The 13,778-nt window shown below is 29.1% G+C and overlaps 1 protein-coding gene across 1 annotated transcript in view; it reads left to right on the plus strand.

Annotated features, from left to right (window-relative positions):
- LOC145292959 (myotrophin-like) overlaps window positions 1-11,184 on the plus strand; it is a 93,583-nt gene extending 82,399 nt beyond the window's left edge. Inside the window, exon 4 of the mRNA XM_080139172.1 lies at window positions 10,885-11,184. Within this exon, the coding sequence (XP_079995298.1) occupies window positions 10,885-10,971 (87 nt within the window). The 3' untranslated portion in view covers window positions 10,972-11,184. The remainder of the gene's footprint in view (window positions 1-10,884) is intronic.
- The last annotated feature ends 2,594 nt before the right edge of the window (window positions 11,185-13,778 follow it).

Consider the following 13,778-nt stretch of genomic DNA (forward strand, 5'->3'; position numbering starts at 1 on the left):
CTGACCATAAATATGGATGTTAAATGCCCTCTTAACAAAAAAAAATCCCTTAATCCTACCTCTAACCCTAGGTATGAGTGGCAAGCCTCCTCCTAAAGCCTTCTTTAGTCCTAACAATAACAAATGACAAGCTCCCCACCAAACAAAATTCTTTGTTAAGCTATATATAAGCGACAAAAAAAACAAAAAAAACCTTTCCTTAAAGAAAAGTACACATGATTTATCTCCTATAAAAAATAAATCGGTCAACTGTCCTAAAACGCTAGAATAGTTTCGAAATGATGAATTGTTTTACATTAAATTTACGTGAAACCAACCCTCACTCTGCATTCTTAAATTGTTTTGTAACAAAAAAAAAATTAAAAGCAACAATCTTTGATAAAGGTGTGTCAACACCAAAAGTTACAGAAAAAAAAAAAAGGATTTTATCATTTAATAAAATTTTCCTTGGCATTTTTTGAATTTCAAATAATTTTAATTTACCTATAAAAATACCTTCTAAGATGTCACAACAAATCTCTAATCGTTTTCGTTTTGTTTCTAAATCTTCAGGCTTTTTTTTTTTTTTTTCACACATAATTTCCCTTAACCCTATCATTAATCCAAAGTTAGAATGGCAGTCTCCCCACCCTCTTAAAAACACATAATCGTCCTTAAAAAAAACAAAACGCCCAGGATTTATCTCCCATAGAAAAAAAAAAATGGTTAACTGCTCAAAAACGCTGGAATGGCTCACAATGGGGAATCATTTTACATTCAATTCTAAAATAATTTTTATCTTTCACTAAAGTTTTTCAAGGTGTTTACATAATTGTCTAAAAAGTTAGAATCACATTTTGGAAAGGTGGTCAGATGGAGGTGAGTACTGCAAGGTATTAATCTACAATAATACCAAAGAAATATTGCAATATATTCATTTTTAAACAGTCCTAGATTTAAATTTAAATTTCTTGTACATAAAATGCATTAGAATTCATCTTTGAGTTCTCTAACTTTTCTTTTAATGGATACCTGGCTTTTGAAGGAATTGCAGCATTTTTATGTGCATTTACTAGCAATACACATGGCCGTTAAAACGCTTGAGATAATCATAGATTTCAAGGGGTTTCTGCTAAAATAATCATATTTTAAAAGCCAAAGCACTTTAAGTCTTCAAAATACCACCATTTTGTTCAGAAATGAATATATTTTCAAATGAATTAATAAATAACATACATTATATATTTTTAGAGTTTTAAGCAAATAAAGTGATAAAAATGTGAACATCATAAAACGGCATTTTTGGTAAGATTTTGTACCCCCCACCCCGCATTTGTAATTATTCATACAGTGTTTCTGTTAAGAATTTTTAATGAAATTTGGAAATTAGCCAAAAGAGATGTTATTTTTAATAATTTCGAGTGTCCGAAATTCATTTGACTACTCGTTTTTTTTTTTGTTTGTGTTAAAAAAAAAAATAGATTTCAAAATGATGAGTATTGAAAATTTTGAAAAAAATTTTCTTCAGACACTCACTATCTTTTTACTATGTTTATTCGTTAAAAAGATGATTGGACAGTCTTTTCCCTAGTGGTAAGTAGCAATTTAAAAACATAATATCCGAAAAAATTGTTATGAATTTGAAAACTTCTGTAGAATTAGCAATAGCAGCAGCGGTAACATGGCGTAAACAGACGTTTTGTTTTTGTTATTTATTTTTTATTCCAAATCGATTTTTTTTTTAATTGAAAATCTGGTTATAAAAAAATTCTTACATGTTTAGTTAGAGCTATTTTGTTATCAAACATACAAATATTAAAAAAAAATTGGGTAGTAGTAAATTTTAAAATATTTTAACAAGCGAAAATGTGAAATATTGTTTTGGTTCATGTGTACGAACGGTAACACACTTCTAATTTTCGTCCCTTAAAAAATGTTTTCACTGAATTATTATCGAATGGAAACTAATCTACCTGATTATTGAAACAAAAATAAAATTTAAAAAAAATAATCAATATTTAAATATTTGTAGGAGGTGCTCAGTTAAAAATAACTACGGTAGGAAAAGACATGAAATGTAATTAAAAATCAAAATAACATTAATTCAAAATTTTTAACAATTTGTCAACTGTAGCAAAAATTTGTTTCTTTTTTATATTTAAATAGAATTTAAATACTTGATATTTTTCCAAGCATCATGTTTTCTGTTAGAGGGACGTCACTTTTTTAAATAACGTTTATTTTGTCTGTTTGTCATTTGTAACTTTTATTTTGTCTGTTTGTAAAGTTTCACGATGGGTATCAAACACCCTATTAAAAAAAAAAAAAACTCACTTAATTCTATGTCTAATCCTAGGTATGAGTGGTAAGCCTCCTCCTAAAACCTTTAGCCTTAATAACGCTAAGTACAAGTGGCAGAGCGCCCCACTAAACAACTTCCTCTGTGAGCTCATATAAGCGTAAAAAAAAAAAAAATAAAGCATAAAAAACGTTTAAAGAAAAGTGCACATGATTAATCTCCCCTCAAAAAAATAGATTGGTCAACTGTCCGAAAACGCTGGGATCGTCTTGAAATGGGGAATTATTTTACATTTATGTGAAACCAACCCCTACTCTAAATTCTAAAATTGTTTTTGTTTTGTGTCAAGTCTTCAGGATGTTCACACATAATTTTCCTTAGCCCTATAATAAACCCAAAGTCAGAGTGGCAACCTCCCCACCTCATAATTGCACAAAGACCCTCTTAAAACCACGCATAATCGCCTTTTAGAAAACAAACAAACAAAAAAACACCCAGGATTTATCTATCATAGGAAAAAGGGAGGGGGGGGGAACTACCCTAAAGCGCTCGAATGATTCAAAATGGGGAAATCATTTTACATTAAATTCTAAAATAATTTTTGTTTATCTTTTATTAAAGTTTTTCAAGTTGTTCACATGCAATTGTCTATAAAGGTAGAATCACATATTTTGGAGATGTGGTCAGATGGGGAGGGGTAGCAGAAGGTATTAATCTACAATAATACCAAAGAAATATTGCAATATATTCATTTTTAACCAATCCTAGATTTCGATTGCAGTTTTTGGCACATAAAATGCATTACAACTAAACTTTGAGTTCTCTAACTTTTTTTCTTTTAATGAATACATGGCATTTTTAAGCAATAGCAGCATATTTATGTGCATTTACTGCAGATTATTTGGAAACCATTCATTTCTGGAGATTTTCAGTAGCATATTCAGCTTCCTTGCACAAAAATACACTTATATGGCAAATTTCATTGCTTAGTCTTGTGTTTTAACAAAGATATAGCATTTTTACTGAGAAAGTAGTGCAAAAAATGTGACAAAATGCATATGGTCTTAAAACATGCAGAGCATAAAAATAGTCATAACTTCCTTGATTTTAATTGGATTTAATTTTTTTTTAAATATTCTTTCTTAGCTTATCAAGCTCTTTCTATATATACCAATATTGAAATATTTTAAGCCATTTCAATTTTTTCATGTGTATTGCTACATTTATTACAGATAAATTTCTGAAGATTTTCGGTAGCATATTCTGATTCCTTGCACAAATTACACTTACATGGCAAATTTCATTGCTTAATCTTGTGTTTTAACAAAGATATAACATTTTTACTGAAGAGGAAGTGCAAAAAATGTGACAAAATGCATATGGTCTTAAAGAGGGAAAATGTCCAAACGTGTGAAGCACAAAAATAGTCATAACTTCCTTAATTTTAATCGGATTTTAAAAATTAAAAAAAATTCTTATCTTATCAAGTTCTTTCTATGTATGCCATTATTGAAATATGTTAAGCTAGTTCAATTTTTTTCATGTGTATTGCTTATCACATTGTCCAACCACTTTGAAAGTTACACTTTGGTGGACATGATCTTGAACCCGGATCCAGCAGTAGAAGTGACCTTGCCGTAAAAGGGTCCATCTTTGCCTGGCGTGTAGTTTGAAAATATAAGAAATCTAGCAAAAATTGAAATCAAAATCTCAAAATCTTAAGAGAATGACTAGTTACTGCAGTGTAGTAAGTAAATTTATCTTAAGTTTAAAAACAAAAAAGTGAGCCTATGAATTATCCGTGTTCTCATTAGTTAACAAGAATTAACCGAGTTTTTTTTTTTCCACCTCAAACAAGGTATATTGCCACTTAGAATGTAAGGGACTACCATTTGAGATCATGCCTAACAGAGGACCTGTTAGTTGATCGTGAGATGTTTATTAACATAACATTTAAAATTCAGCAGGTTAGTATAGTCAGGGAAGAAATTCCAAAGTCTAGTGTGAGAAAAATTATTACAATAGAAGGCATTCTGATATTTAGGGACCTCAACAATGAAGGGGTGGGATTTTGTTATTTCTCAAGTTAATCAGGGATATGCCCTTGGGGGGGGGCACAAGTTCATCAGAGCATATTCCATTAAAGCACAGTGATGCAGCAGGTTAGAGTATAGCAGATACTGCGGGACCTATTTGATTTGAGACTGTTTTTTTTTTTTGTTTTTTTTTTTCATCCTGTCTTAGAGTGAGAGACTAATCGTAGAGGCACCAGCCTAGATGTGGCAACAAGGAAGATGCAATTTAATGTCTGATATCTGCTGACTCACAGAAGATGAAAAAAACGTTCAGTCATTTCTGAAGCGCATTATTTTTGACTGAGGCAACGGGACGATTATTTTCATATTTTCATTTCAGTGAAATTGAACTTTAACAATCCATTGAAGTGTGTGTAAATAGTTCTGAGTTGCAAACCCTTTTTATGCACAAATAAGGAGTGACAGTGATTAACGACACTGACTGAAAATCTGGGTGTACCAGTTTCTAATTCAGTTCAGTTCACAGAAACATTTTAAAGGAGACAAATAAACGAAATTAAAAAGGGAGAGGACTCTATTTTTGGATTCTTCAGTATGTGGGAGATTAAAGTTCAAAATCTCTCTGTCTGTCTGTCTCTCTCTCTCATATATATATATATATATATATATATATATATATATATATAATTTTTTTTTTTTTTTTTTTTTTCAACTTTAATTTTTTTGATTCATCCAGCCTTGACAGACATGTTTTAAATTTTCTCTCCAGTGCTTTTCTTTTAATGATTTGGAATTCATTCCATTTGCGCTTTTTTCCAAGGAACTCTGCCTTTTGGATTATTTTGGACCATTTGGAATTTACCCATTGGATTGAAATTTTAAATTCGACCGTTTTGGATTTACCATTTTTGGATTTTTACCCTTCACCGGACTATCCATTCATGTGAAATCTTTTTATCATTTTTCTTTTGCCTCCTGTTCCCCTTACCTCACCCTTTTTTTAACCAAGTAAGATCTGTGACTTACTTGTAGTTTCATTAAATACTTTTATATGCAAAATCTGATCCTCGATTTTGCTAATTCCTGCCCTCTGATGAGAAGGAGAGTATTTCTTCGAAACTCCGCGGATTAAGGACTATCCACTTATCTTGTGCTTCCTTTTTTAAAATTAAATATGTTTTTAACTCTTTTTCAAGATGTCTTTTAACATGTTTTATTAATCATTTGTTCATATATATATATATATATATATATATATATATAGCATTTTCTAGAGTTCAAACCAACTGTTTCTAAGGGAAATAACTCTGGACTGACACCATGAGCGATTTCATAAGTTTTCAATTTATAAACCATTTGAGTAGAGATGCGAAATTTCTCTTTTTTATTTAATCTAGAAAAATCAGATTTTCACTTAAATACTTAATAGATTTGAATGTATTTTTTGCTTTTTCATTTAGATATGAGAATAAGAAAAGCCCCTCCCCTTTTTTATGACAGTTCTTTTTGAATGTTAATTTTGCTATTAAGGCTAAAGCTTCAGGAAATTCATGCATTTAGTATCTAATTTTTCCTTTTTTTTTTTTTTTAGTTGAAATTGATTGGAGTTGTTTCAGAAAAAAAAGTTGCTTTTTTTGTGTTGTCATCACGCACATTCAGAGGAGTCATGGCCCTCAGGTTGGGAAATCCATCCCGGTGGCTCCTCATATCCTTACCTTAGACACACCACCCATCAAGCTTGTAGTCTAGCTCATCCTAAACAAGCTACAGCATGTCTTGTGTAATGATCTCCAGTATGATAATGGTTCCCTTGGGTTTGTAGGGCCATAGACTCGTCTCTCCATATCAGTACCAAAAAAATTACATATCCCTTTTTATTTACGTTCCCACTAGGGTAAAGTTAGACGCAATGTCTGTTTACATGAAGGATATCCAGTTCCCCTAATATGGGCCATTCTGGATTAGACAAAAATGAAGTTTGACCTAATCGAGAATGACCTTTTCTCTCAATCATCCATCCCTAGCCTTGAGCCCCTAAGGGGCATAGGCCATCTACAACTTTGTAGATACTTTTGTAGCGACTGAGTTCTTTTTACAGGGTGAGGGTGCTGGCCCCATGCCTAACCTTCCATACAGTGCCTAGCTTTCCCAAATGGTCACCCATTTAGAACTGGCCAAGTTCAACATTGCTTAACTTCAGTGATCTGGCGAGAACCTGTGTGTCAACGTGATTGTGCCGTACTCTCTCATAATCAAGGACAGAATAAATACTAGATTTTTATCCAACTCAAAAACCAGAAATAAAATTTAAAAAAAAAATGCAAATTCAAAAACCAGGAATAAAATTTAAAAAAATGCAAATTCAAAAGTTACGAATAAAATTAATTAAAAACAATGTAAAGTCAGTGCTCATATTTACTTGCCTCTTCATGAAAGTAGTTAGGCATAAGGTCATTTTTTTTTGAATGTGAGGAAAATTCAACAACTCTAGATTGGGACAAAAATAAGAATTACCTCTATCTAGAAAGACTTCTGCTGTATTGATGGAGTAAAGAAAAGATGAAGTGTATTATCAGAATAGATACTAAATCTTGTTCTTAACTAAGGCCAAAGAAATGAATGTTAGTTATTCAAACAGTAAATTTGATCCATTTCCTTTGTAGATTGTCATTGAGATAATTCCACACGGTGAGCTTCGAGTGAAGTGGAATTTTGCTTATCAAAAAAAAAAAGTGAAGTTTTCATGATTATTTATGTTGATCTCGTTCCTTAGCCAATTTTGAGTCATTTGCAGACGAACATCGCCATTCCCATTTCCCTCAAAGAAAAAATGGTCAATGAAATTGCTTCTTGCAGATGGCACAGGAAACTCACAATATTTGAATACCTAATGTGTTCACCTGTGAAAAGGATTTTCATTATGCTTATTGATTTTGGAATTTAGTGTCATTTTTTCCAAACTTTGCATTCATAAAAAAAAAAAAAAAAAAAAAGTTAACTTCTTGCAAATTAATAACTGAGAATAAATTTGGGGAAAAAAAAAAAAAAAAAAAAAAAATGTTTTCCTGTAAAGGGAGACTACTCTTGTAAAATTAATCCGAACAAAATAAATCATTAGTTTTGAATTTTTGAGATGAGGGCAGATTGTTTGTATTACTTGTTTTGATCGGGCTATTGTCAGGCATGTTGGTCGCTATCTTGGAAAAGAAAGAAGTTACTGGCTCCATAGATGGCTACGTATTCTTGGAGTTGTTTTTTTTGTTTTTTTCGCATGTGTGAAAAATTACGAAGCCAGTAACTTTTCTCCTTTCTTTTCCAAGATGGCAACCAACATGCCTTACAAAATGGTTGAAAGCTGCATCAACCGAAACGTTGCGCAAATAACACTCATGATGAGAACAATAGTTCAATCAAAACAAGTAATAAAAAAATAAATCTGTTTCTTAAATTTTATTTAAAACTGCACTATCCATAACCCGCTGGGTCAGTATATGTTATATCTAACTTATAGCATAGTTGGTATACAGAATTAATGTATAAGCGTGATACTCGTGATGGAAAGAAATTTTTTTTTTTTTTTAATTAATTGATCAAGTAGTTTTTGTTTTGTTTCTTTTTTTTTTTTTTTTTTTTTTTTTACACAAAAACATTTACGAAAGTATACTAAAATGAAAAAAAATAATTATAAATAGATTACTTTGAGTTGTTTTAATATTAAACTTAATCATACTCTCAGCATGTGAGTGTGTGATTATCTTCACACACTTTCAACTTACAATAGTCAAATTAATTTAAAACACAAATAGGTTGCAAATGTTTAGCAAAATAACTTTATTAACCCTTAACCTTGTGTGGCTTTTGGCCTTGATAAGCAATGGCAGCTTATATTATGTCTCTTTTAATATAAAAACAGATTTTTCATATATTTTATTTCAATAACGACCCTGGTGTCTAACTCTGTCCCGTGGGGAGGCATAGTAAATAGGTACAATATATGAACTGAACAGATTTTAATTTTTTTCAATTCATAAATTAATGACTAAAGCATAATACTGTAAAATATGTTATATTAAAGCTATAAACTTCAATATAAGATCCAAAGAAAAACTATTTCTCTTAAAACAAGCATCTTTTTGTCTGTTTTTATTGTAAAAACTTTTTAAACGCAAATAGGTCACAAATGTTTAGCAACATAACCTCATTAATCCTTAACCTTGTGTGGCTTTTGGCCTAGATAAGTGGTAAGGCGTCTCATTTTAAATTTTAATGTCCATTTTGTGTTACATAACTGATTAAAATATTGATTAAATTGATTATAAATTTTTATTTATGCATTGTTTATTTTTTAATACAAAGCAAAAATTTAATTTTTTTTTTTCATTCTAAAGTGTTATTATGTAAAGTATTCTTCACCCATCTGCAATATTTCAATAAAAAAATTAGGCTCCTTCTACAGGATCTGAACTGAACAGTTTTATAATTTGTTTTTCAATGAGAGCACCAATTTTCTTTAAGTAAAAGAAAGACGCTAACCAATGTTTCTTTTTTTTTTTTTTTTTTTCTCTCTTATTACTTTTATATTTGTTAAAAAAGTGGTCATATTTAATTATTAGTCAAAATGGTCCAAGTAGTTGTTTTTGTTTTAAAGAAAAAAAAAAAAAAAACCCAAAATAATTTGTTTGAAAACATACCATCATCAAGTTTTTTTTTTTTTCTTTCTTTCTTTATAATTTCATTTTATAAGAAATTGATAAGAATATTAAGTTTTTAAACTGGCAAACTGGAAAGACCATTTCATTGTTGCAAGTATGCTGATCTGAATTTTATATATATATACATACATATATTAGTGATGGGACGATTCCAATATTTTTCCCAATTCCAATACAATTACCAATTCCGATTCTTTATAAATCTGTAAGTATTCAACTCTAAAATAGTTATTTTTGAAATAGTTATTTTTGTCCCAATTTCCGTAGAGATACATCTTAAATGTGCATATATTTTCTTAATGTAAAAGCACACTTGTAAAGTTTTGTTTTACTAGAAGTTTAAATCAGTAAATATTATTTTATTACTGCCAGCAGCGGAGGATTTTTTTTTTTTTTTTTAAACAAAATTAAGTAAAAAAAAAAATTATAATTAAAAGGATTGTTTTAGGCATCGGAAAATAGGCACAAATTTTTCCTATCCTGATGCTCCCAAAAGTTCAGATTTTTTCAATTCCGATTAATCATCCCAACACTATAAAAATATATATATATATATACACTAGCAAAAGTACCTGTCGTTGACTGGGTTCAAAAACAGCCTACAGAAAATGGACTCTGATTTATGAAAGTATGATAGGTTATGAAAAGGAAGGGTTGTAAATTTGGGTTGAATTTGGAGGTATCAAAACCAAAGCAAAATATGATGAAAGTAAAAATAAAATAGATAAGCCTAATAATTTATTATACCATACCTGTTCACACTGAAGCACTTATCACAATATTCTGACATATTCTTAACATAATTATCAAAGTATACTTACGCAGATAGATATGAAAAGTATTTATTAAAGTTTGTGCCTATTTTCATTCTATGGAGGCCAGGCGCAAACGCAGACCCCACAATTTTATTATACCATCCCTATTTAAGTTAAAACATACTTATCAAAGTATTCTTATGTACATCTATATCAAAAACACTTGTAAACGTTTTTTTTTTTTTTTAATTTTTTTATTTCCATACTTTGTGGACCAGGCGCGAACGTAGACCCCACAATTTTAATGAACCACCCTTCTGCCAGATCAAACATGCCCATTCCTGTGTCTCGATACATCTATCATTATATGTAATCAGTTTTTTTAAAATAGTCAACCATATAGGAGCCTATTCGTGACCAGACACACACACATTCAGCTTTATATATATATATATATATATATATATATATATATATATATATATATATATATATATAATATATATAAGATGCTTGTTTATATTGGTGATTTTTTTTTTTTTTTTAAACCAACACATTTCAGGTGAAAACTTTATACTAATTTCGCCATGGTATATCAGTACATAATAAATTTCAAAAATTAGGAAAAATGATCCAATCGAAAAGTAATAACAACTAAAAATAGAATTCATTGAATTATTGAGTTTTATTGTATGTTTTTAATGTGGAACTAAGTCTGTGTGACAAAGATAACATGACTTAAAATGATAAGTTATGGGTCCGCCATTCTTAAACCTATGCATTTCAGAACTTTTGCCATAACACATCAATACATAATGTTTTCACCTGAAATGTGTTTGTTTAAAACATCACCAATATAAAGAAGTCCCAATGAAAATTATTTTCAACATTTTTTTTTTTTTTTTAAACATTTTTTTTTTTTATAATTCAACTGCTTTAAGATTTTTTAATGAAATTCTATTTATAATTGGGTTTAATATTTGTAAACTCAATCTTACAAATTTAATTTTGTTTATTAAATTGTGTAATAACCGTTAATTTTTTTTTATTTTTATTTTATTTATTTTTATTTTATTTATTTTTTATTTTTATTTTTTTTTTAGGGTGCGGATAAAAATGTGAAAGCTCCCGATGGCCGATTAATCAGTGAATGTGCAGAAACAGATGAAATTAAGCAACTACTGCAATAAACCACCCCACCCCTTCTTTTTGTGAAGTTCCCATTTCCTTTTAATATTTCTGCAGCATCCCTCGTTTACACCACCAAATAATGTTTATAATGTGCACAATTTGATGCGCACGTGTCAAAAAAAAAAATGAAGAAAAAAAAAAATAATAAAAAAGAAATAAAAGAAAGCCTAAAAAATAGAAATAAATTAATAAAAACGAAACAATAAACAATTTGAAGTAGATTGTTTTTTTTATGTAGATATATATATATATATATATATATATATATATATAGCACTGAATGTTTTTGCAATATTAGAATTATGTTAACAAGTATGCAATTATTTTAATATTATGTTTTGGTATATTTGTGATGAAGATTATTTGGACTACTTATATTCACAATGTTTCTGCTGATCTAATGTTCTTGATATTTATCCCTCTCTCGCAACTGGGAAGATGTGGCACAAAGGTCGTAAAGAGGGATTAAAGAGCTAACACTGTAGAGTAAAAGCACTCTTGCTTGCCAAAAAAAAACGTCTTGGCTACCCCGATGCCATTCCCCAGTGGGAGCACCTCAGGCGATTACCGATAAGCTAATCTCTTTTTCAAAGGGAGAAGATAAAGCTTGGGAGGGTGGATTTCCAAGACTACAGTACAGGACTAAAACTATACCTCAGCCAACAGGGGAAAAAATAATTTCAGCAATGGCTTGGATTCTAGTGGCTATAGGACAAATGAAAATCTCCTGACTAATTCTAACTTAATATTCTTTATGTACATTATTTTTTTTTTGAGCTATGGAAACTTCTAGTCTAACTTGGGAAATCATTATGTCAAAATGAAGCCTAATGAAGTAGTTACTTAAAAAAAAAAAGGTAGTTCTAAAGATTGAAGGTTCATTCTTTATTTCAGGTGATTGATAAGCTATATACTATTAAAGAGTTTTTTTTTTTTTGTATTTTTATCTGTTCGTATACAAATAGAAACGCAGTAAGGCAATAGATTTTATGATATCAGTATTTAAGTTTGAATCTTACAGGAGTCTAAAGGATTTTTGAGATGCATGCAATATATGGCAGTTCAAAATAGATTAACAGGAAACTCATGGCTATACTTATCAGTGAAAAAATATTTTTGTACTCCAAAAATTCAATAAAAATAAAATTAATTTACTATTTGGAGTCAAATAAGATTGTATGGTGTCTTCATATTAGAAGGGAGGTAATCTACGATTGTGCTGGATTAACACAAATGTCATTTGGAATTTGTGGTAAATAGTACTTTTTTTTTTTTTTTTTTTTTAATTGCGTGATAAATTTTCCTTAATTTTTGATATACACTAATATTTTTCACTGATAATTAATATTAGTTTTCCTGTTATTTTATTTTGAATTGCTGTATTTCACATGTATCTTTTTTCTTCTTTTTTTTAATTGCAAGAAAATATCTCTATAGATAATTTTTAACTGAATTATTATTTTTTTTTTATATAAGGAAAGAAGTTTATTCGAGGCAAATTATTTTTGCTTAAAAACATAATTTCTAATTTTGGGTTAATAAAGCAATATGTAAATACATTCATAATAGTTGTTTACTCTTTCATGCAAATACTAAGTAGCATATCAAAAAAAAATTTAAGTGCTGGTATTTCTGAACAGTGCCCAATTTCTGACTTCAGAAAATTTACATCATGTGATATTAACGTAGACAGGGTAAACACAAAAAAGTCACCTTGTCTGAAAGTATCATGTCATTTATCAATTGTATTTAAAGAGAATAGAATTCGATTAAATTCAAATTATAAAGGAGAAACAAAATAACAATTTTTTTTTTTTAATATTTAGATATAACTTTACTTTTAATTTTGTTTGTATTAAAAGTATCATATTTCAATGAATTTACTTAAAAATAACTTTGATTTGTTTTATGTAGAAGTATATCACATATTTTTTTTATTATTGAATTAACCTTGCACTATTTAATACATTTAAAACAAAAAAATCAAATTGGGTACTATTTTTTTGAATAGAAAAATAGAGCACCTCTATTTTTCTATGGAAATTGACATACCCAGGTACTGTATCAACACAGCTTAACAGCCCTGTATAAACTAATAAAGAATAATATAAACACATTTAGCTTGATGGAATGAGAATAATCTACCCCCTTTGATTAAATAAAAGGTTCAGTTCAAAATTCTGTACAGGTTTCTGATTTCGGCATAAATATTCTAGAGTTAGACTATTAGGTCAACAACTTTGAAAAGATGCATCTGAAGAAGTTAAGAGCATATATCTGCCGAAACATTGTATAACAACAAAGATGAGAATTACAGTACAACTCCTCTTTTTTCTCTCCTTTTTTTTTCTTTTCCCTTCTCTTAACTTTTATTTATTTTTTTTTTTCAGTTCAGTTTTTGTTTAAATGATCTTACAACTTCAGTGAACAAAAAAAGGAAAAAATCTATCATTTATTTCGAAAGGGAGAAACTAAAATTTAACACTAACGAATTTTTAATCATCTTATTTTATGTATTTACCCTTTTTTTATTTATTTATTTATTTTTTTTTTTTTAATATTTTTATTTTTTATTTATTTATTTTTTATAAAAAGCGATTTTTAGCATCACTTCTCTTTGGATTTGGAATATACTTTTGCTTTTCTACACCACTTCTTACTCTTCGTCTTTTTCTTTTATACATCTCCATTTAAATTCGTACTATGTGTATTTATACTTATTTTATCCTCATCCCCATCCCTTCGCAGGTTTTTGCTTATTACAACTTCTAAAATAAATTAGCAAATTACACCATGTAATATTCTA

The sequence above is a fragment of the Euprymna scolopes genome, chromosome 14 (genome assembly GCF_053919585.1).
Source record: "Euprymna scolopes isolate OS-2025 chromosome 14, ASM5391958v1, whole genome shotgun sequence".
NCBI lineage: Eukaryota > Metazoa > Mollusca > Cephalopoda > Sepiida > Sepiolidae > Euprymna > Euprymna scolopes.